This window comes from Colius striatus, chromosome 7 (assembly GCF_028858725.1).
Source record: "Colius striatus isolate bColStr4 chromosome 7, bColStr4.1.hap1, whole genome shotgun sequence".
NCBI classification, from domain to species: Eukaryota; Metazoa; Chordata; class Aves; order Coliiformes; family Coliidae; genus Colius; species Colius striatus.
The window spans coordinates 14077171-14102842 of record NC_084765.1 but is presented as its reverse complement, the minus strand read 5'-3'; the positions used below and the strand labels follow the sequence as shown (position 1 = coordinate 14102842).

General features: G+C 38.4%; 1 protein-coding gene across 2 annotated transcripts in view; it reads left to right on the top strand.

The window, feature by feature from the left end:
• Positions 1-25672, top strand: part of ABCC8 (ATP binding cassette subfamily C member 8) — a 78375-nt gene that overhangs the window by 15000 nt on the left and 37703 nt on the right. For both annotated transcript variants that reach the window (XM_061999306.1, XM_061999305.1), the window contains exons 7-14: positions 2904-3068; positions 5087-5242; positions 10697-10831; positions 12290-12452; positions 16947-16987; positions 17280-17425; positions 23529-23634; positions 23843-23953. In XM_061999306.1, the coding sequence (XP_061855290.1) occupies positions 2904-3068; positions 5087-5242; positions 10697-10831; positions 12290-12452; positions 16947-16987; positions 17280-17425; positions 23529-23634; positions 23843-23953 (1023 nt within the window). The remainder of the gene's footprint in view (positions 1-2903; positions 3069-5086; positions 5243-10696; positions 10832-12289; positions 12453-16946; positions 16988-17279; positions 17426-23528; positions 23635-23842; positions 23954-25672) is intronic.

Sequence of the window (25672 nt, the reverse complement as noted above, 5' to 3'; positions counted from 1 at the left end):
CAAAGTAAACTGTGAGTATAGTGGAGAAAGTCTTTTACCCATACATTAAAGTGACGTTTCTTCATTTTAAATAGTTTAGGTTGAGGAGATGTTGTAATGAATCGACTGTCTCTTTCAAACAGAAATTCTGTTTGTGAAACTGAAGGCAAAGAGATAAATCCTGAGAGATATTTGCCCTATTCTTCAGACTCTTTGTGACAGTTGTAAACTACCATGGAGCTGGAACTCTTGAGATCACGTGGGTGTCACAACAGTATTAACTGCTTTCGTTAGTGCCGCAGTTAGTCAGAGCATGACAGTATCTTAAATTCTGTCACGCTCTTCATGTTTATTTATAACTTCAGTATCAATATTTATGGCCACCCCGGAACATTCTTATGACATGAATTTCTCTGAGTGTTAATCATTTCACACCAAAGAGAGACTGACAGAATGATAACCTTTATATTTTGCTGGTAGCATCTTCCACATTGCAATGTCAGGATTACCAGTTCCAGTATTAGAGATATCTGCTGACAGAACACATTCAAATGATACACCAAACCTGCAGACTTGTTATTTAGAAGTTATAGCACTCAGTGTAGCAAAAGGCTCAGCATTGACCTTGAAGGCTATGTGAGTCTAGGGTCTTTGAGTAGTTAAAGAGTGGTCTTTTGCTAGGCCTTTTACTGTTTAGAGCCTGCTGGCACTTTTAAAAAGTGTCATTATTCTGAGGTCATCAGGAACATGAGGCACTGCATGTCCTCAAAGCCATTTCTGAAAGAAAACATCTAATTAGTTCCATCAGCTTCTCAAACGACTTCAAGTGCAGTGCATATTCAGTTATTTCCTTGTGTTTATTCCACGCTGACATGTGTACTTGGACAAGTATTGTAGCTTAAATGCATAGATGCTCAGTGACTTTGTGAACCGTAATGGCCTGATAATGCATCTGAGACTTGGCAAATATATTAGTACTTTCACCAAGTGTGTCTCTGTGATGTTTATATATTTGTGTTGAATTCCTCCGTCTCTCTCAAGCAAGTACTAGAAAAAATAACAAGAATATTAGTCTTGCTTTTTCTGATTGTTTTTCTATTATATGATTTTTATGTGAATCAACACTGCATTGTTTCTAGCAATCTCATTGCTAGAAAAGCACAATTTGTTAAAACATGATTGTGTAAAAAATGGAGATATTTTACGTACTGTAAAATGTGATACCAGCTGCAGTAATTAACAGTACGAGCCAGATGTGTATGTAGGACAGCATTGGAATCGTGCTGCTTCTGCTATTGCTTTTGACATAATACAGCACAAACTGTAACCATCATGATTCACGATTGTCATAATGCTTTAGCCTTTTTCTTTGCTATTGTGTTGGCATCTCTGACAATCACAATCTCCCAGTGTCACAGGCTGTGTTTCTAGCTTTGCCTTCCTAAGAAGCTTTTTTCAGTTTTCAATGTGTTACAATATCAATATCAATGTTTTATATTGAAATAAAAAGAAATCACAGTGAAGAACTACTAAAATAATACCTGATCTGAGAAAGGTTAGCTCAAAAGAGAAATGTCAAAGGACGGAGTATAACAGTGGAAAAAAGACCCTAAGGCTTTGGTTCCTCAAGAAGATGTTGACCTATTGGGGCACCACCGCAGAAAGGGCTTGCTCTTCCTCCTTTCACATTCCTTGTCACCTCTGCTCCTGTTCCCTTCTCTTCTAGCTCTAGCACTGACTGGATTCTTCTGTGGTCTGATTTTGTCCATTAAACTAAAAGAAAAGTAGCCATTTTTTTTTCCTGGGCTGATTATTTCTTTTTCTGTCAGGCATTTGAATTGGCTCAGGAAGAGATCCAATTAGCTCCCAAACTAACACACAGTAAGCAACCAAAGCATGTGGATCAGACCAACACAGATGCAGTTAGGAGTTGGGGGTTCTTTCCTCTTCCAACTCTCTCAGCCTCATCTTAAAAAAGCAGAGTTTTAAAAACTAAGTTTAGCCTCTATATTAATTTGTTATGTAGGGTTTCTGTAAACAGTTAACTGCAAGATGCAGATCAGATAAAATATACAGACAGTGAGTTTGTGGAATATAGTTTATTGTTGTAGCAGTCTTGAAAATGTCAACAGCAAAGAAACTATGTAGGCAAAAAGAAATGTGCTGAACAGGGAGTACGGCAAGAGTACAAATGACAAGAAGCCCTGCATAATTTTGCCTTGATTACTGGCTTATGCTGCCATTAAATGTTTTGAAGGAGCCATGGTGAGGAAGAGGAAAGCAGAAACACTTTAGTTTTCAGAAGGTTTTCCCAAGGTGAGCCAGCCTCTCAACTAGTTGTGCCACCCAAGGTGTCAGCTTGTTAAATGTAATCTAGGATAAATGCACTGCTTTTCCAGTGAGCTGTATACTTGCTTTGAACTGCACTTTGGTGATCTCATGAATTTCTTAGGAGGTAATGACCATAAATAAAAATGCTGAACAAGATGCTTCAAACCAAAATAATGTGCATAGTTCCAGGAGTTGGAAGGATGTGTTTTTGGCAAGTTGTGAAGTCATTCTAGCTTTCAGTAACCTGAGGTGCTAAAATAAGGGGATTAACTTCTCCGAAAGGTTGTTAACTAGTCCTTCCTGACAGTGGTCGTTTGCTAAGTGATATGTATTGTCCATATGGAATTATTCAGTGTTCCAGAGTTTTGGAAGGATATCAGGAATCCTGTAAATGTCATTCTGTATTTAAATAAAGCTTATGGAGTTGGCATATTATATGACTGTTTCTTTGAACTGATAAACTGTGAGGTTTCTGATAAGGTTAGGAGTGCTTTCAAAGTAATAAACTCTGGTTATCTCTGCTTATTAATTATGTAAAACTGGTAATTAAATTACTCTTGCACCTGATTTTCATCTTTGTCTCTTTTTTATAGACTAAAATACTTGGTGTTTTCTTTATTTCGTCTCAAGAGTTCCTGTCCAATGCCTACGTTTTGGCTGTGCTCTTATTTTTTGCCCTTCTATTGCAAAGGACATTTCTCCAAGCATCATACTATGTTGCTATTGAAACAGGAATCAACTTGAGAGGCGCGATACAGGTAGTCAATATATTACTATTTAGCCTATTTTCATACAATCATATGTGTATTTGTATATGCAGTCATTAACACAGTCATAATTATAGTAATTAAATTCTGAAGTGCTTCTCTTCTGGAATGTATTGACTGTAACCATTGCCATTAAAGATGGTGTTAACTTAGACCCGCATTCTTTTTCCTTTGCATCTTATTTGATGATTTTATAGAAACATTTATTTGTAATATATAATGCTATATTTCTTCCTACCTCTGGACATAAACTGTCAGATGGTAAAACTTTTTTGTAGTGAAACTGAATGTAACTTTTGAAATAATTTAGGATGTGAACCACACCCCTCCCATCTCAAAAGTGTGTTTTTTGTAACATCTGGTACAAGTAATGCAGCTTTAGAATGTAAATGTACTTTGGACAAAAGGATAAGGTGTATTCACATGGCATGGAGTAGTGTCTTATTCCATGGGTCATGCCACAAAATCTACCAGGCGTTGCAGGCTATGTAATTACTGAACATAAGACAGTTAAAATGGAGTCCATAATCATTGTATAACTGCGAACAGCAGATCAAAGTTTTAGGCAGTGAACGAAGATCTCTGTCTGGAAATGAGAGAATTAGGTGTAAGATTTCAATGCAGTATTGCCAAGTGCACTGGCTGAAATCTACCCTCTGACAGCTTGAAAGGCAGCCTTATAAGTTACACTATTTATCTACTGAGCTGCATAGATCCTGTGAGAGTCTGCCTGATAGATGGATGCTTTCAATAGCAGCGTAATTGTTTAATCCTCTTTTGATCTTACACTTGGAAGCACTTGTCAGTCGCCAGACTTCTGGATTCCACCCATTGGTTTTCCCTTATTAGAGTGATCTGGAAAATTCCTAAAGACACAAAAATTTGACCCACAATATATATTAAAAAATGCATGTCTTGTATCAAGCTGAAGAGCTGCAACTAACAGAAAAATGTTAAAAACACAGCAAGTGTAAAGGGGGAATTGTTGGAAAACAGTGCTGCATTGATTTTGTTTAAGGAAGACTTTGTGTTCTCTGCACTGAATGTTACACAGAGACCCAGACAGCATCAGCAGTCAGACCATTGAAATTGGACAATTTCTAACCATGATACTAAGCAGCAGAATTAGTGTTAATGGCAATCTCAGTGCCAATATTTTTATTTTTTTCTTTTTTACTAGAGTTTTAAAATTTTCTTGAAACCTTTTATCTGTTTTCCTCCCTCACATAAACCTGCACCTGTTCAATGTGCCCTCTATGACTTTACACTTCACGATGGACAGTGGCATCCAAAGGCACTAATTGAATCAGGATGCCTTGTGTTAGCTAGAACTCATGAGTGCAAAGCATTACTCTGTAGCCTTTTACCAAACTATCTGGTCAAATATTGCGTATTATTTTTGTACATGATGCCTGATTCTGCACTGAGATTATGGCATAGTTCAGTACAGATTCAGACCTGTTACATTATCTGTCTGTGAATTAAACTTTGTAGTGGGACTGAGCTCTCCAGCTGAAGTGTAGCAACATTCTTAGCTAGGAAAGTGGTCCTGAATGGGACCTGAATCAGTTGTCAGGAGAAAATAACCAGGATTACAATATATTGACTATTCTGGACTTAATGTAAAGCTATATTCTTTCTTTCTTGGCACTAGTTGCAGCAAGGATACTCCATGGAGAAGCTGTAGATATAAATTACAGTTCTTATTATGGTTCTTGGGCCTTTTGGGCAGTAAAAGTTTCATTCTCTTAACTGATCCACAGGGATGCAAAAAGGCAGTACTTAGAGAATCATTATGTACCTAACTGTACTGTGCTTTTTGTGGGTGAATGATAGGACAGTAGCTTAAAATTTTTCATTGTAACACAACAGGCCAAACTTGAAGCTCTTTGTTCAAGTTGCTATGAATGCTGGTTTCCCTCAGAATGCTGTGCTACGCCTGTGTTTTAAATGGAGCTACAAATCTTGTTTTATTTCTGTATGGTTAAAACTTTTTATCTCTCTTCCAGACAAAAATATACAATAAAATTATGCAGCTTTCAACCTCTAACATGTCTATGGGTGAGATGACTGCAGGCCAGATCTGTAACCTGGTTGCCATAGACACAAATCAGCTGATGTGGTTCTTTTTCCTCTGCCCTAACCTTTGGGCTATGCCAGTACAGGTAAGGAGATGGAATGTGCTTTTGTTATTAACATGAATCAGTCTGTATGATTGCTTATGCACTTTATCAGAGATATTAAAAAAATAAGAGTAGCTTGAAATAAGATTCAAGCTGTTAATATCTAGAAACTTTGTATGTAATATATTTCACATCTATGACAAGACTCTAATATTGAGGATTGTATTAGGATCTTGGCTGCTGCCAAACATCCTTTGCATTTGTAACAAGAATTTATAGAGTGCAGCAGGTTGTGTTATTCTAGTGCATTCATTTCTTACATCAAGGGAGTTAACTGGAATATATTGCAATCATTTGTCTTCTGAATCCCAGCAGAAGCAAGGAAAGCAGCAGTTTATTTTAAAATATGATATCTTAGACGTGATCCTTTGGACATCGCTTAAGCTTCTGCCTCATGGGGGACAAATTCTAGCATATGAAAATCCTCAGATTCATTTATTGTATGAAATGGTTTTGCAACTTTGTCTCTGTCTTTGCTCTCCAGTCTCTAAATACCACTCCCGTTCTTTCAGTCTCCTTTCCCACAGGCATGGGATGGGACTGACCACTGTTCTGAGTCAATTCTCAGTTGCCTGGTGACTCCTGCTTCTGTGTCCTGTAGCCCCCTACATGTGTAATACCCAGTAAATACAAGTCTTTAAGATGAGGAAAGCAAAGTCACATCTCAGAGGATACTTCTATGATTGATTTAAATTAATCTAACCCGTTCCCTTACTGAAACAGAAGTTTGTGGGCCATGTTCAACATGGAAACACACTATTTTCACCTCCTTCATTGTTCCAGCTCTGTAGACTGTACATTGTGTCACATGAGCTTGCAAAGCTACAAAAACTCATCAAAACTCATCTTGTTTTTTCAGTGAGATAGCATTCCTCTGAGTCTATGAAGTGGTCAGTCTCACTGGATGGCCATGTGACTAATTTAAGTTTATTCTAGTGAAAGGGCAGAGAAGACACAGAGCAGTAGGAGGCTGGAGCAATCTCAATACAACCGTGGCTCATTTTCCCAAATTTACCCTTACTGAAACAGTGGAAAAGTGCAAATTGGTTTGGCAGAGCCAGTGCTTAAACAAAACCCCTAGAAACATCCTGCACTGTCATTTAGGAATTTCCTGAGAAAATTGACAGTAAAGCACATAGTTTCATTCAGTGTCAATACAATGTTCTTTCTGGTTTCTTCTAACTATTCCATGTGTCTATTTTTTGAGAGTGTTTCAATGCTAAAAGTAAATGCCAACAAAAGAGACAACAGAGTTTAAATTCACTCAATATTTTCTTAAAGTATCATTTAGCTTCAAAAACATGATGAAAAGCCAATTGTATTTATGTTACAAAGGTGATCTGATTCCAGCACTATGCTGAGAGTGATTTGGTTGCAGTTGTGCAGGTCATAGTGTGACTGTATTTACCTCTTTCTTGTGCAGGAGTGACTGCATTGGGTGTAGACTAGTTTTACTGATCTACTCTGTAGAGGCTTAAATGCCAATTTAAAACATTTTGCTCTCTAGAATTAAAAAATTATGCTGGATATAGCAATTATCAGCAGGAAATTTGATGAAAGGAACTGGACTTATTTTTAGCATGTGGATGGTTTCCCTGAAATTATGGGAGGAAAAAACCCAAAATAAAGTTCAAGAAACATGCTAATATTAATTTCTATTTGCAAAAGAGAGGGCAACTATCATGAAAAGAAAGTTATGTGAAATGGTGTATGGAATATCATATTAAACATGGTTACAGGTTTGCAGTTTGTTAGGATTAATTTGGATATCAGAGTATTTTTTTAATCCATTTACTAGAAGGACTCTGCAGTAAGAAGTCAATGACTGTATGCAGCTAAAATTATAGTGCTGAAAGAACTATGAGGTATTAAGAAGAGTCTGCCCCTTAAATTACGGAATCACAGAATCTTAAGGGTTGGAAGGGATCTCAAAAGATCTAGTCCAACTCCCCTATCAGAGCAGGACCAACTAGAGTAGGTCACACAGGAACTCATCCAGGTGGGTTTTTTATGTCCCCAGAGAAGGAGACTCAACAACCCATCAGAGCAGCCTGTTCCAGTGTTCTGGCACCCTCACAGTGAAGAAATTTTTCCTAGAGTTTCTTTGGAACCTCTTGTGTTCCAGCTTGTACCTCTTAATTGTAATATTTAGGGTACAGTTATACCCTCAGCTTGTTAGTAAAACAGGCTGTGTAAGAGGTACCAATTTCATGTATGCTTTTTGTAAGACCACTCTGGCAGCTCAGAGTAGTAGTGCAACTGAGGATTAAGCCAATTTCATTGCATATTCTGTAACAGCATTCTGCTCTAATGTGCTAGAAATCACAGACTCATCAATATTTCCTGACAGACTTCTGAAAATATGATAGTATTTCCATTAAAACTCACCTTGCAAAGCTCCTTAGCAGATCAGGACAATCAGTGTCAAAGCTTATTCCTGTTCTGTGGACGGTGCATGCCTTGCAAGGCACAAATCAATGAGTCATGGTAGTCAAAAAGGTTTCTCCAAAAAATGTTTCTGCAGCATTTATTCAATACCTTGTTTTATGAGGCAGTGAAAGCAATTACAGGATGCTCAGGAGATGGCTAATAAAAAGCTGAACAAGCTTTGTTATTATTTCAACCCAGTTTTTAATTATTTTGTAGCTCTTAATCTAGCAATCAACACATTTCAGCATCTGCTGTGGATTTTGTAATTAGCCTCCACTTAGCCATTCATAACATTAGGTTTTCTATACGGTCTAGATAATTTGAGCCCCATCTTTGCTCTGACTGGTGCCTTAAGTTACCGTTTGAAGGCCATTGTAATCCATGGAAAGAGGCCTGGGGATGTCCATCAATTGAAAGATGCCTTCAGCAGGCTTGGCTCAAACCCTGGGAGCAAAATGAGGCTCTTTAAAAGCTTTCTCCTCACCTCCTTTTTATAAACACCCTTGTTTGATTTCATTGTGATTATTAAAAAGTCCTGTATTCTCATATCTCTGCTTCATTGGCAGGGATAACTTACAGTTGTCATGAAAGGGCATTTGTCTCTTTCAAAACTGGACACAAAGCAGTTTTTGGCTGAAAGTACTTGCTATCTTCAATACATAATCAAGACAGAATAACCAGAGCTCTTGGTAATTTTCTGACTTGTCATATATATCTCTGGCAGGTAAGAGCTTTGAGATTTTGAAGAAAGGGAAGGAAGAGGTTTCATTACAGCATTTTTTTTAGGAATATGATTATTGCCTTCTCAGAAATATTAATGAGAACCTTCTCATCTGCCAGATATTATCCTCCCACAGTTCAGATAACATACTCTTTATTCTTGATGCTGTAGTGCATGGTATAATAAAATACAGAATTATTTACAATAACAAAGATTTCAGCACTTCTTAGATAGAAACACTCACATACTTAAATTGAGAATGTTACAGAGTTTATTGTCCCATATATGATGAATATCTTTACAAGTTTACCCTTATTGCACTATAAAGAAGATTAAAATTACTTCATTTTTAATCCACTGAAAATATGGTATTTTTTTTGCAAAGACTGACCCTTTCAATAGCCAGGATGGACAGGATAAAAACCAAAAGCAGCTGTGAGCTATCAGTTTTCTCAGGAGCTAGAATAGCTTCCTCCTTGTCTGTGTGAGAAGCTGAAGCTCTGTTTCTAGAACCAGACATCTCATGTCCTTGATAGTGAGCCAGAAGTGGGGGAAAGCAGAGTGTCAGTGTTCCACATTGTCATTGTAGTTTTTAACATCAATTAACTGTGCACTGTTCACTGCTTTCTTGCTTTTTTGGGTTCCTGGATTATCTGCCTTTAAAGAAGCAGCTGGGAATGAGTATTTTGATCTGTAAAGACCAAGACCGTTTCATGTTTTGAATGAGAGCTCTGCCAGGACTGTCTGACTGAGGCCTTACATGTTTTCTTTGGCTTCATACATTCATGGATTTCTTGATCTCAAATGGAATTATATTGCTCACTGATCACTGAAAGGTTTTTAATTTGCAATTTAACTTTTACTAGATTTGTGGTATATCTACAATAGGACTTTACTTTCATGTTACTGTATGTTTCCTAAGTAAATACTCTGCCTCATTTTGAGAGTCACATTTCAGTCTAGTTCATCTGCAGAAAGGCATTGAAGGATGGTTAAGAAAAAAATTTTAAATCTGATTTTTCTATCTGTGTGCCTTAAATTGATAGAAATGTCAAGGTAGAAATGTGGAAGCTAAGGACTCTGTTCTTCTTTATGGAAACACCCAATTCCCATAATTGAGTGGAAACGGAGTGGCTTATGACTGACTACTGAGTTTCAAAGTGATGGAAGATAGTGTTTCTATGAAGGTTATGGAGAGTATGCAAATATAACAAAGAGTATTTGATAATGCTTCAAGGAAATTTCCATTTTTTAACTAAGGGAAATGGTGTATAAAATTAACTTTCTATCACTGTGTCTTCTGATTAATTTAACAGATTATACTGATAAATACATAGACTCATTGCTCCAGATGGTTCAGAAGTCAGTTATTAGAACAGTGGTAATTAACACTGGTAGCTTGTACATATCTTGTGTGCAAGCTATAAACCTTTAATTAAACTGCTTTTCTAACCCTTTTTTAACAGTCATCACCAGCCTAGTACTGTGCATCCTTCAAACAATTCCTTGCAATTTTATTTTAGAGTTTATTTGAAGTGAAGTTTCTTAATCACGTGGTTTATGATGCTCCTTTTTATATGTATTGGTCAGCAATAATGTCATGTTAATGTTTGAGATCAAATGTATTTTTAATAATATCTCACATTTGCTTTCATAGTAAGCAAATAAGCGTTCCTTCATGTGGAAATCTCTTCAGTTGTAGACTAGGAAGCTCTGACCAAACTGGGAGTTGAAATTTATTCTCTAGTGTAAAAATGCTTAGATGTCAAAGAATTTTTTTTAAAAAAATCACAAGTTGAAGAAAGTTTGTGCTATGCCATCTGGCCAGTGGGAAAGAATATTTAATAGTGACTGTAAAAGAAGTATTTCTATGTGTTACTTGAAAGTACTTTAAAAAATAACCTTTTAAGTTTAACTTTTTTAATAGATTTCTTTTGAAATAAAGTTCTTTTAAATAGCTGTGAAGAGTTACATTATAGAAGCTGTGGAAACCCATGCAACCTTCTTCTACTGTTCATAATGTGAGTCTGTGAATGGAAATATTTCAAATCCACAAGGCGGGGAGGAACACTGGGTGGATGTGTTTGATCCTCTGACAGAGTAACCTGACTGATGAAATGCCACTGTGCCAGTGAAGCAGAAAGTAAAATGTTTCGGGGTAGAGTTAGCTGCAATGGCTCTTTGTTTTGAACATGCTGTCCAGCTACCTAGTGATTAGTCTTCATGGTTCATACACAAAGTCAAGGCATCCCAAGCTTTCCCCTCACTTTTTTTTCTCCCAACAGATAATTGTAGGAGTTCTTCTCCTCTACTACCTTCTTGGAATCAGTGCCTTAATTGGAGCAGCAGTAATCATAGTCCTTGCTCCTGTTCAGTACTTTGTAGCTACAAAACTCTCACAGGCTCAGAGGAGCACATTGGTAAGTGTCTTCAAACTGGTACATTATAGAAATCTCACTTCTGGAAATTATTCATTGTTCTGTGTTTGGAATTACAAAGCTAACCATGGACACTGCCCAGGAACTGATTCTCAGATATTTTTGTAACGTTCAAGAACATCAAGCTGAAAATTGTAAAAATGTGATGTGCAAGTTTTGTAGTTTGTATTTTTCAACAAGTGTGTGTTTCCCTAAGAGCAGAAGATTTAAAATCTTTGTAACTTGCAAATGTAAGTGGTTTGTAATCACTGACTGAATTGGTGGTGTGCAGTCAGATGGTGCACAAATAGATGAATCATGCAGGGCAAGCAGTTCAAGGGAAAAGAAAGTAGAAATGCTGTCTAAACTCAGACCGCAGATATGTCATAGATGTGGGAATCTATCAAACTGATCTCTATCAATAAATCGTGGGCAGTCCTAATTCCCACAGTATGCTCTTCAGATGAGGAGCTTAAAGGTCTGCAAGTAATGAGCTGTTCCTTGATCCTTCACTTGGAGTGTCTATTATTTGAATTGCCTGCTTCACTCCCAAGGAAGTTACCTTGGTTCATAGGAATTGCCATGTCCAGCTGCTCTGAACCTTATCCCCACATTCGGTGAGTGTTGCACTGCCAAGGAAGCCATATAAACCTGTAATGGACCCAGACAGCTTGCTGGAGTCTCTTCAAGAACAAATCATGGGTGGTAATGAGAGTCACCTGTGCACCATCCTGTGTGACAAGTAATGCCTTCACAGTATGCATCCTTGTAGAAATGGAGACAGCATTCATCCCCATAGCATCCAAGCAGTCAGTCAGCATCACCTGGAAATTCCTGCAGATGGGAGCAGCACATCTTGTTCTAGGAATGTCTTCACTGCACAGCATACTGTGATACAAAGATCCTTGAGCCAGCCTAAATCTAGAAGCTGCATAACTTCCAGTTATGCTTTAGTGGGAATATAACTTTACCAGTGTGTTCCTGTGCCTGAGCCAGCTGTCTCTGTTGAGAGTCAGATTCCCTCAGGATTGTGGCTTCAGAGCCTGGCATCGGTGCTTCCACATCATGTTGACTGGGTAGAGTGTTGTGCCCACTGAGAGCTTGTCTCTGTGTTCTGAATTCCTCTGCATATTGTCAGTGTGCCTGTTGAAAATGCAGCCAGTGTGCTGGGCAGTAGAAGTCATGAGAGGCTGCATTACAACTGATCAGAAAGCTGATAGAGGAGTAAAATTTCCAGTACAAGCTGTATGATTTAGGAGTGCAAACCAATTGCCTGTTCACTTAAGCTCTATGAAAGTTCACTTTTGTAAAATAAGTTACAAAACATCTGTAAGGACAGATGAGTAAAGTATACCTGACTGATTACAAGGGGATGCATACAATTTTTCTGTGATCCTTATGTTTAGGGGCCAAGTACTTTTAATTATATTCTTGAAGTAAATATGTATGTAAATGTTGCAGGAGTACTCAAATGAGAGACTGAAGAAGACAAATGAGATGCTTCGAGGCATTAAGCTGCTTAAACTCTATGCTTGGGAACACATCTTTCACAGCAGTGTAGAGGAAACCAGACAAAAGGAAATGACTAGCCTCAAGTCTTTTGCTCTTTATACCTCCATATCCAGTAAGTCTTGTCCTTCATTCTAATCCACTGTTGAACTGAAGTGCTACTGTGTTAATAGCTACTAATGAGTTTACCATTTCTGTTTCAGTTGCTTTAGGCTCTGATCCTTATTTCTCACTTTCCACTTAGTCAGACTTTCCAGTTAATTCAGTAGAATTTTGCCTGTGTAGGAAGTATGCCTAAAAGAGAAAGTCAAGATTAATGCCTCACAGCATTAGCTTTTCTCCATAAAAGCTTTAAAAGGGTGAGTGTTTCCCAGGCCACCTTCAGACAGCAATATCCTCCTCTGTAGCATTCAGGAGGATGCCTTTTCTAATGTTTCTTTTTCTTTTCCTCCCACATTTTGCAGACTATGGTGTACCATAATATGTGGCAGGAATTGTCTTTGTATTGAAGCTCCAACAAGTGATACTTGTACTTTCTTACTCAAATTCTGGATTTCTTATAAAAATGAGTGTTTCTTAAGAGCATTTCTATATCCTGAAAAGGTAAAATATGAGAATTCTGGCAATTTCTTCAGTCCATATCCAGATTCTTTTGTCTTTTGTCATCTTTCAAACTGCTTTAAGGCATTTATCATCCCTTTGAAAAGCCTTAGGGCAAATTGAACTCTGTATTTGAGGAGATCGTATGCAACACCTGTTAAAATTGCTACTTAGAAATAATTACTAAAGTCATACTGAAGAATGCTGTTCATATAATCTGTAAAATATTAATGAAATAGAAAATTTTTGTGATAAGTATTCAAGTGCCATAAGCTACTTGTATAAATACCATCTAGACTGATAAGGAAGGCTACTTCCTAGGAAAATAACTTCCAATATTTTTAATAGTGGTGGTATTACTTGATTTCTTTCACCCAAGAGATGTGCAGCTGACTTTCTTCCCTGTTGAGTGATCACAAAGGTGACACACTCTGAAGCAAAGATCCCACTGAATTTAACTGACATTAAGTTTGAAGTTCTCATTGGCTTCTGAGACTAAAATTTCTCTGTGGGGATCCTGACCTCTCTGTGCATGGAAAGCAGTTTCCATTTTGGCATAAAACGGAATATAACTAGATGAGATTGTGTGAACAGAAGCTTCATCTAGACGGGCTTCCTTTGCTTGCATGACTTCATGTGGCATTAATCTATTTATAGTCAGAGCCACAGGTTCAGCTATAGCACTGAAGGAGCTATGGAGCCTTATTTGATTTAAATCCTCACAATATTATTTGCAATAGCTGTAAAAAGATGTATTCATCCCAAGAGTGCTGACATAAATATGAAACCATATTATTAAAGACAATTGGAAGTATGTACTGATACTTTTTGAAACACTTGATGTGTACATGTGCATTATTATTTGTATTATGGATTGTGTTTTTGTGCATGTGAGACAGAATAGATCAATTTCTCAGCTGGGGCAAACCAGTGCAGTTTTTAAATATTGTTTTTGCATGTAATTTTGGCTTATAAAGAGTTCCTGTAGTTTCAGCCAAGGAGCTCCTCACACTCTCTGTCTTTAGCAGGAATTACACTGATCTTTGTGAACTTGCACTTTCTGTATTTTCTAACATAAATTTAGCGTGTAGCTAAGACTTTTGGCTTCATTAGATTCAGTGAGAAGTACATTGTTACTGGAAAAATGCTGACTACATAGGGAACAAAAATATAGGAGAATTTGCCAGTTTTCTTACTGTAGGTATAAATAGAATGACAGACATAATGAGCACAAAGCATGTTTGCTAAAATTATCCTGAATGTAAGATTTAATATCTTAAGAAAGGAAAAAAAGACCAACATGAAAAACGCAGGCGATGACCAAAATTTTATGTTTTATTGATGAAGAGAAAGGCAGACACTTCCTAGAACAATAAGAAAGCAGAAATGAGGAGGGGTTTTTTTAACATATACTGTTGAATAGACTCTAGAATACTTTTCCAGATATACATAACTGTTAACATGAATGAAAGAATGTTGCTGGAGCTACTTGTATTCATGGGGAATGGAACTGAATTGGATTATTGAAGTACCCATACAAGTTTAAGGGCAATGCTTGCTAGATAAGAAAATTCCCTTCAAGACTGCATAGAAATTGGATCTCATCTGCCTCACCCTGTGCCTGGATCTAGTTTGCACATATATGGAAATATTCATGTGTACAATAAGTATAATTTGAATAAAGCATACCTGCCAGAATCAAAACTGCAAAGTTGGTAGTGAATTCTTTTGAGTTTTGACAGTGAATTCATTAACTGTAGCAAAGTAGATTCCTATGTAATTTTTGCATACCATTTAGTAAGATTATCCTATGTTCAGTTTTACAGGATTTAGCATACATTATATGTTCAGGAAAGACAGGGAAAGAAAGGAATAAGTTTTCTATCTCTATGAATTTTTGCCTAATCTGTCAGAAGCAAAGTAACTCCATGCTTTCTCACACAAAAGTAACAAGAGTTATTATCCTAAAATACTTAGAAACAACTGAAAAAGCTTTTCTATCTTCAGTCAGCATTTTTCCAGTAACAATATACTTTTCACTGAATCTAATGAAGCCAAAAGTCTTAGCTACACGCTAAATTTATGTTAGAAAATATGTTGTTATTCTGGACACCTGCATAGTTGAAAAAATGAAAAATAATTTTTAAAAAAACTAAACCCTCCTAATTCTAGTGGGTCACCAAGCCTGTTGCTCATTGCTTAAAAGAACATGTTTGAATTGAAGTCCTTAGATGCACTTAGATAAACAGCAAAAGTCCTTAGATGAACAGCAAAATTCAGATGGACTTCTTGGGAGTCACCAAGTGACCCTATCTGTCTTAATTGCAGCAGGCTTTGCCAACCCCACAGTATATTTAATCTGTCCAGCTTTGTATTTGACAGGTATGATCTCACACTGTAGGCAACAGAAGAGCAGCCTCCATCTCTGAGAAGTTTATCAGCTTTGCTGCATACCTTCATCAGTTTCATTCATAAAAGCAAACTCATGTACTGCAGCAGTCTCAAATGCAAATTGCAAATACAAGGATTTAATAGAATTAAGTAGGCCACAGCTGCAGGCAGCCAGCTTCTCTGCTTTTTCATAAGTTCTATGTTGTGACTACCTCGAGTTGTACAAAGTGTGAAAACGGAGCAGGAAGTAGCGTCATTGAAAGAAATGAGAGTCTGAACTGAAACTCCTTTGTATTCCAACTCAGGAAAAAGAACACTTTACTCAGATATTTTTTTTTTTTATCCTAAGGAGAGGAGTAAACTATGAACTTCTAGGCTTTAATAGATATTTATCTTTCAAAGGCTAGGCTTCTGTTTATGGAACATGTACAGATATATGTGTATATTCAAACAATATCTTCTGGCAAGAAATTGGAGCTACATGAAATAACACCGATATTTTATTTATGCTTGAGTACAGAGTTTACAAGAATGTTACAGGGTTCATTAAGATCTTAGAAATGCAGGAAAAATACATGTCTGGCAGTATAAGTTCATCAGGGAGTTAATGCCCAGAAAACAATGGACAGACAGTCAAGCAGAAGTATTCATGTGACAAATGATGACACTCCAGATGAAGTAACTGGGTAGGGCTTTTACTATCTGAATATTAGCTGTATCTGATAGGAGAAAAAAATCATAGTTTAAACAAAGAAGTAGTAGCTAGTCTCCTTCTTTTCTGTTACATGTGTATGAATCTTTTAGTTCTATTTTAGTCATAGGTTCTATATTATTTCTGGCTATGGTATACCTCATGAAATCGAGCAAAGGTCAAAATGAAAAGCTGATTACTGAATAATATCCTCAGGTTGCAATAGAGAGAACAGACGTGTGGAATAAGATCATAGCTCTGCTTCTGACTTATATGATGGATAACTGGTTTTTATTGCATTCTTAACCCATATTCCTGCCCAATCTAAAAGAGATCCCCCTACAGAAATACCATTTGCTTGCATTTCCTCATCCATCTGTTTGATAGCCTCTGAAATGCTATAATGTAGGAGTTGCAATACTGAGGGAATGTTGAGCATGCAGTCACTGTTCAAGGTCAGGAAGGAAACTGCTTCATTGTTGCATTTTAATAACTCAAGGCATAGCTGAAATCAAAGCTCTGCCATGTTGAAATCTGTATCAAGCTCCCAAGGACATTCATAAAGTAGCCAAGCCTGAGAAAGTAGCAGTAATTCTGACTTCCATAAGAATAAACTTAAGTCAAGATGCAGTGCATGGCCTCTCCATCTGCGGCATCCCTCACCTGAACTGCGTGTGAGCTGCTCACAGCTCAAACAGGATGTTAGTCATCTGTGGTAGGGTGCTCCGATGGGCTCTGTCTATCCTTAAAATGTCAAGAAAAGTAAACTGTAGGCATTTGAAAGCAGTGTACTGATGTGTGTAGATAGCTGTGCATTTGTCTTAAGTGTAGAAAATAGCATTGTAAACCAGTTCTAGTACTGTTTTAACATTAAGCATGTCCAAATGGAAATAATTTCTAAATGTTCCTATGTGTTTTCCTTCACAGTCTTTATGAATGCAGCAATACCAATTGCAGCTGTACTTATAGTAAGTATTGACTTTTCTAAGCAGTGTTAAATACAACCACATTTTCAAGTATAAGTGATGTGAAAATGAGCAAGGAGGAGGACAGGATGCAAACCTGCTGCACATTTGCAATTCCTGTGGAAGAGAATGGAAAATGCCTACTTGTCTGTGACCAGAAGCAGCTTTAAGTGTGCAGCACTCCCTCACACTGTTAAAAGAGTATAAATTAAGATTCTGTAAATGAAATATCAAGTCTTTGTGGTTTTCCTTTTTTATGTCAAAACTGCTGATTACAATGTCTGTCTCTTTGTAGACGTTTGTGGTCCACGCTCATCTGACAAGAAAGGCTGACTTCTCCCCATCTGTGGCATTTGCCTCCCTCTCCCTGTTTCATATTCTTGTGTCTCCCTTGTTCCTGCTCTCGAGTGTGGTTCGATCCACTGTCAAAGCATTAGTAAGGTGAGAACTGTAAAATTCATCTTTGCTACCACCTCTCTGAGTTCTGAGATGTGTGTCTAATGCTCATTTTACAACGGTAAATTTAGAAGTAGTGTGGTGATGGTTTATCCGTTGTTGTTGTGAATTGCTTTCCCAACTTTTTACCTTACATGGTTCTGTTGGTTGTAGCACATAGGTCAAGTGCTTTGCTGATACAATTGTTGCAACTAATATTTTGTGGTCCACAGCTAGTACTTCATTGTGTAGAATGGATTGAGCTATATTGGTACTGAATGCAACATGTATGTGGTAATAAGGAAGTGAAACCTTACTGGATGTTTAGTTTTATGAATCATCCAAGTGTTTCCTTCTATTAAACATGTAGAACAGGAAAAGGTAACCACAGAAGCATGTGTTTCACTGAGTGTCCCTTGGGCTGTGCTCAGCCTCTACGCCTCTGCCTGACAGGTTGCCTGTTGGTGGAGACTTAATCAAATAAACAATCAAAAACCCATAAAATTCACTGTTAAGTGTGGAAGTTAATGTCTACCCAGACTTAATAGATTTTAACTTCCTTCTGAACATGTCAGTCTGAGTGTTCAAAAACTGAAATAGCAACCAGTAGAACTGCTGTTTTACTGGGATTTTTACTCTTGAGTAAAATATTCAAGAGTAAATACTCTTGTGCAAAAACGTCTTAATGCTTTTCATATTTGGTGTGATTATACCTGACTGGTGGGAGGCAAGAGGGAGTTTGAGATTCTTTATTAGGACCTCTTTATGGCCTCCAATATAGCTGACTCCAAAGCTTGTATAAACTATGGCACAGATCCTGGACACCAGCCGTTTCTTAATTGCTTTTGTTTCTCTTTGGAGATAGAAAGGAGGCTGCAGCAGGAGGCTGAGATTGCCGTAGCTGTTTCAAAATTCCCTGACAGTGCAAAGTCACAGCTGTGTCTTCTCTCCTAACAAGTGTGAAATCCGAGAGCATCAGTGACTGGCATTAAATGTTTTGCAGGCACTGAGGTAGTCACTAGAATCGTGGCAAATTGTCATGCCAAGACTGCAGCCAGCAAAGTATCTGGGGGCCTGCATTGGTAATGGGCATTTATTTTGGCTTGTCTAAACATTTCTTTGTAAATGAATTGTGTGCCTCTTAATGCCACAAGAACACTTAAAAAGCAATAATAGCAAACAAATATTAATTGTTGATAGCTGGGAGTTGTTGGTGAGTTATTCTGTAGTTATCTTCTCATTAGCTATTGCCCCACTGACTGTAGTGCAGCCAAGAATCTCTTGGTTCAGACTCTGTAGCGGAGTTGTCCTGACCCATGTATTCCTGGCTGCCTGTACTGCAGTAACCCAGGCAGTGTTCCAGAGAATATTGCTCTGCAGTGCTGCTTATGCTGCTCTAGGTGTGTCTTAAGAGTACCCCATCCTTCAGAGGATTATTTTGGAGGCATGTGCCGAACATTTTCAACACATGCTTGCTTAAATAGTTTGATAAATGTACAAAAGCAGACAGTTATTAGAAAGCTGTGTTTGTGCCAGTTGAGCACAACTAATGTTTACTTGCTGTAAGCGTGTCCTACTGTTATACCTTTCTGATAAGAAGTAGCTGAGCAGTAAGATGAGGTAAAGGTAACCTAACTTTAGATAAAGTTGTACTTCAGCTTTCTTTGGGCTGAGATATTCTAATTGGCTTTAGCAGGCGTACAAGACAGTTTCTTTCTGTCTGTACAGGAGAAGCTAAGTGAAGACAATCCACCAGTGAAACCAACTAATAAAACATACTAAGAAGGTGTTACTGGCTTTGTATTTCAGGGATTTACAACCTCTCCTCTGTTAATATTATCTACAGTCTCTGATGCCAGGTGCTATTAAGGACAATAATTTCTTCAAATAAACTTATCAGTATCTGTTTTCATTACACATGCCCAACAGCAAAGAATCCTCAAAAGCTGTGTGGCCAGCAGGTCGAGAGAGGTGATTCTTCCCATCTACTCTGCCCTTGTGAGACCCCACCTGCAGTGCGCCATTCAGCTCTGGGGCTTCCTACATAAGAAAGACCAGTTGGAGCAAGTCCGGAGGAGGTCACAAAGATCATTAGAGAGACATGAAGCACTTTCACTGTGAGGACAGGCTGACAGAGTTGGGGTTGTTCAGCCTGGAGAAGAGAAGGCTCTGAGGAGGCCTTATAGCAGCCTTCCAGTACTTAAAGGGGCCTTACAGGCAAGTCAGAGAGGGACTTTTTACAAGGGCACATAGTGATAGGACGAACGGTAATGACTTTAAACTGAAACTGGGTTTAGATTAGATATTAATAAGAAGTTCTTCCCTATGAGGGTGGTGAGTCACTGGAACAGGTTGCCCAAAGATGTTGTGGCTGAAAGTGTTCAAGGCCAGACTGGATGGGGCTTGGAGCAACCTGCTCATAGAGGAGGTTGTCACTGCCCATGGAAGGGGGTTGGAACTAGATGATTTTTAAGGTCACTTCCAACCCAAACTATGATTCTATGGTTGTCATTGACATTATCAGAACAGTGCTGTGATTCATTCCAATGGTAAAACAGATTTAAAGCTTCTTTTCCACATAGGGCACCCTCAAACTTTCCAAATTATGGTGCCAGGGTGTTTGCTTCTGAGAGGGGGAACTGTTGAAAGTCTTTAGGGAGGTTAGAAACTATTAAATGTTTGAAAGGTGTTTTGTTTTGTTTTTTTTTCAAAAGAACGTGTGTGTGTGTGAAAATTAAAACTAAGCAGCCAACTGATGTATGTACTAAATGTGAGGCCTTCAAGGACAAAGGTACAGTGTACAATTTTCCATCAGCAAAGGTCAAGTAGCAACAATGGTATTATGTATCTTACTGGGTTTAATATGAAACTGCTTTTTTCAGTCAGCTGTGCAAATAACCATGTTTTAATCAATCCATCTATTCTGTGGCTTAAAATTAAGCTTCTCCCATGGAGATACTGGAATACCAGTGAAATTGCAGTATCAGTGAGAGATCTGCAGAGAATGTACTTTCTTATTCTTTAAGAGTGTAGAACACTGTGGCATCCTGAAATATCAGTTGATGCCTCTGACAAAAGACTTTCTCAGAGCTATACTGTGTTTCCTCTGTAATTGTCACAGGAGCAACAATCAAGGAGAGTATTGAGCAAATGGCTTACAGAGAGGAGTCTTGGCACTTACAGTACAGCCACCTTGGTACACAACCAGGGAACAGAAAGCACAAATCAAACTATTGAATGTTTTAATAGAGACATGGTCTTGTCAGGGTGTGCATGGTCCAAGAATAGGTTTGTGTTTTCTCTTTCTCCACTCTAGACCCTTCCTCCCCTCTGGACCCAGGGACCATCTCTGTCTCCTCTGGATACACAGAAGATTTCTGTCTTCTATTTTTACCCTCTGAGCAATTATTCCAATGTCAGTGTAATTTTCCTATAGAGAACGTAGATGCAGCTAACCATCGAGCATCCGTCTAGACCATCATTTGTCTCATTTAAAGACATGTAAAATGTTCTTTTTAAATTTCTTGTTCACAGAGCAAATAAAAGCAAGATCATTCCTAGACCTCTTTTTCCAGAGCTTTATGAAAATAGATATAAATATCTCTGGTAATGAGGCTTCCGATTTCTTCCTTCAATATAATAGACCTTCCCATTAAGAAATTTTGGTCCAGCACCAAGCCTGAACTAGTTATTAACCCTCTTGTCCCATCTCTTTCAGTTGCTTAGACTGTAGTACCTGCTGTAGCTAAATTCACTTCTGTGATGGTTTAACTTTGATTGGGTGCCAGGTGTCCAACCAAGTTGTTCTATCATTCCCACTCCTAAACTGGACAGAGGAAAGAGAAATATAATGAAGATAAGGACAGGGAGATCATTGAGTAATTACCATCACAGGCAAAACAGACTCAACTTGGGGAGAATTGGTTTGATTCATCAACAAACGATCAAAACAGAGTAAGGAAATGAGAAATAAAACCTGAATCTTAAAACACATACACCCACACTTCCCTTCTTCCCGTGTCTCTCCCTCCTCCCCTCAAGCGGCGCAGGGGGGTGAGGAACAAGAGTTACAGTCAGATCATTACAGATGGACTTTGCTGCTGCTTCTTCTCAGGGAGACACCTCCTCTCACTAACCACTGCTACAGCGTGGAGTCCCTCCCACAGTCCCTCGTGAACTTCTCTAATGAGTGTCCTTCCCATGGGCTACAGTTCTTCACAAACTGCTCCAGCATGGGTCTCATCCACAGGGGAAAGAATCCTTCAGGAACAGACTGCTCCACTCTGGGTGCCCCATAGGGTCACAAGTTCTGACAGCAAACTTGGTCCAGCACAGGCTCCTCTCTCCACAGCTTCCCAGTTTCTGCCAGGAACTTGGTCCAGTGTGGATGTCCCACGGGGTCTCAGCCTCCTTTGGGCATTCACCCACTCTGGCGTGGGGTCTTCCACAAGCTGCGAGTGGATCTCTGCTCCCCTTTGGCCTCCATGGCTACAAGGGCACAACTGCCTCACCATAGGTTGTACCGCAGGTCACAGGGCAATCTCTCTTCCAGGGACTGGGCACCTCCTCTGCCACCTTCTCCACTGACTTCAGTGTCTGTGGAGATGTTTTCACATTCTCACTCTCTTCTGCTGCTGCAATTTAGCATCTGCTCAGCAACTTCTTCCCCTTCTCAAATACATTAATCACAGAGGTGTTACCTCCATCTCTAATTGGCTCGGCCCTGGTCAGCAGCAGGCCCGTCTTTGAGCCAACTGGCATTGGCCCTGTCCAGCAAACTTTTTAAAGAAGCCACCCCTGTAGCTCCCACTACCAAAACCTGATGACACAAACACAATACAGCCCCACTGGGTACTACTGAGTCCTCAGCTGCCACTAGCAAGCAGGCAAGTTGACAGAAAAACTGTAGAACCAGTTCTCAGGCAAGGACTACCCTGGGTGGCTTTGGTCTCTGTCTGCCAGACAAGTGCTAACTGTATGGGAACCCTACTGTAGGCAGTCCTCTCCTGCCTTGAGCCAGGCACTGGTTTGACACCAGTGCGTTATCTCATTAGGCTCTCAGAGGAACCTAATTCTCCTTGTGAAGAAGAAATTCCTGGCAGTGGAATGCAAAACAAATGCTTGGAGTTTTATTTTTCTTTTCCAAGATTTACACACTAACAGACAGCCACTTATCACTATGCTACTGTGGCATCCTTTGCCTGTTTCTCCCCTGTTAGCTTAAGGCTAAATATTGAAATCGACTTTTTCAATGCATAAATAAATTTATTTTTAGGAACTTAAGCACTTCATCATTTTGGAGACCGTCAGTTCACTTATTTCTAATTGAGCTGCTTTGATGTTGAGCTCATGATTCAGACCACTTCTTTGAAAATTTCATTTGCTGTCCCTGTGAGTAGATTAGAGATACATTTTCTAAAGTCAGGTACAGAGATAAAATTGATGTCTTGATCTGTTAAGTATCATAATAAAGGCATATTATCTCTTAGCTAATTAAATTTTAAGCAACTTGGGAAGATTTTATGCATTATCCTTTGTTGCTGGTTGTCAGAATTCCTTTTATATCTCAGCTGTTGAACACTGTTCTGTTAAGGTATATTATTTTATCATATTACCTCATACACTTTGTATTTCAGGGTAGCTGGTTGAATTTAGCTCACAGTGTACAGATTTCATCAGACTCCTAGTATCTGTAAGACTCTTAGAACTTACTTACTTAGTTACTTACTTAGAACTGTAAGACTCTGTAGAACTGACTATGAAACACTCAAGTAATGTGAATGACATGAACTCTACTTCAGCATGTGTCTACAGAACAAGCTCATGTTGTAGGTGCTCTGCATCCCAACTAATACCTGAAAAACATTTTTCTGTGTAATCTCTCTGATCCTATCAGAAAACAAAAGACTTGAAGTACCTACACAAACACAGCAGATTTTGACAACTTCTTTGTGATAACTTCTCATTGCACATTTTCATACATCTGTAAAAAACTGGAAACAAACTGTGCACCAAACAGTGTTTGAAATACTGAAAGGCATGCTCTATAATAAACACTGCCATGAACAAGTTTTATATTCTAGATTGAGGTGTCAATCTGTCTTTTCAGTGTGCAGAAACTGAGTGAATTCCTGTCGAGTGAAGAAATTGGAGAAGAGCATGATAAATCTTCAGAACTAAGAAGCGTAGATAATCACAGCAAATACCAGGCAGTGGTGAGTAATAGTGTTTAAGTGCAGGTCAAGTGGCTGGAGTTAATTTGTACCTAGAATAAATTTTACACTTTTCCATTTCCTTCTGATTGAAAAGAAATTTTTTAATACCCTCAACTGTGTAGGTCGTAACATGATTGCTTGTGTTAAGGACATTTTGCTGGTACTGCCACCAATTACTGCTTATTTCTGTCTTTGTGATTTTGCACAGCCACTCAAGGTTGTTAACCGCAAGAGGCCTGCCAGAGAGGACTGGAACAATTACAGCTCTCACATGAGAAGACCCATTAACATCACAGAAGCAGATGATTTTTGTGTAAAGGTGATATGAAGGTCACTCTAATAAGAGTTACTAAAGCTCACTAGTAGTCACTTCTGTATACTAACGGCAGTTTCAAATTCAAGAACCAGCATTTGATGTGAACTGTCAGACACTTATGCTCGTGTCAGAGGTTAACCTCCACCTTTCTTTTCTATGTCTTCCAGTTTACTGTCTTCTACGTGGTGGTTAACTGCATATATCCCTCTAGATTTCACTCAGCAATTTTCCATTTGAAGTGTTTAAGTCATTAGCCCAGTTCTCATGACAAAAATTTGCAACATAAAAACACAGAACAGCCCAGATCGGAAAGGATATCAAAAGATCATCTGGTCCAATCTTTCCTGTATGCTAGACTCTTTCTTCCATTTCCAATATCTGTACATAAAAAAATAGTGGTAATAAAATTGAAAAGAGTTTGGTATAGGCATGACTAAAATAATCTTGTCATGGCTCTTCCTTTCCTTTTTTTGGAATTCCTAGTAACTTTTCAAGATTAGTTAAAAACTAGCCCTCAAAGACCTGACTTCTTTGAAGATTAAAGTGGCATGGGTAATTTTATTTTTAAGACTGATGCTCTTGATTTGCTAAAGAAACAGACAGAAGTAATAAAAATCCTGATGATTGTTACAGTGGTGATGCTGTTTATTTAGGAATTCTGCTATTACATTTGCATTTCTGGCATGAGAGAGTGAATAATTCAGTTCCGTGGGTCTAAGTAGGACAACTGGTAATGCTTTCAGGTGTTTTTTTTAGAGGCTGTCATCTGCCATGCTGCTTTGGTGCAGGATCCCGCTTGAAGAGACTTCCAGGAAGATAAGAGGAATATTTGAGAGAAGTCTTTTGAGAGGGTTATTGGATCAAAAGACAACCTAGAGTGACAACAAAAGCTTGTCACAACAGAGAGACCAGAGCAGTAACCCCTGTTAAGGACAGTATTTGGTGAGGTCCTGACTAGGGAGCCAGGGCCAGATATAATCTTTGGCTCCATCTGGTGACATCATTGTCACTGGTGGCACTTGGGTCAGGGAACTCCTGCAGTTTCCAAGTGCCGTGTTGTCTGCAGCATGTTGCCCATGAAGGGGCATTTTTTGAGGCAGAATACTCTGCCTTTAGTAATGTAGAGGGAGGAACACTGCACTTTCTTTTGCTCGTTTTATCAAGTTGTTTCCCAAGATAAGAGTATCACTTTTTTCTTCAGGGTAAAATAAAAGTGTACTATTCTTGGATTAAAAAAAATGTACCTTGCATTACTGAAAAGATTTGAAGGCTTCAGTGGGTCTGAAAAGGTGAGAGAAGAGAGTCCTGTGTAAATGCAGGCTTTTAAAATTGTCTCCCATTTTCTATTTTTCATAGTACCCACGGAAATCTTTATCTAAAGGCCTGAACAGACTTTGTTTCTTGGTTTTAGTCTTTTTCAATAAAAAGATTTTTGTATGTAGCAAAGCCTACGTTATCTGAGAGTCATGTAAAAAAATAAAAAGGGGAATACCGTAATGAACAGCAACATCTAATTTCTGTGGAAAGTTCTGCAGATCTGCTTGGAATTTGGACTATGTAATTGCTGTATATGCTGCACTGTGTCTAGAGCCACATTCAGTGCTCTGCAGAGAGCAAACTATGACCACGTATGTAATTTAATCATGTCATAATCATTTCACTTATTTTATGTGACTACCTTACAAATAACAAAACAAAAGACACTCAACACATCAACTTCTT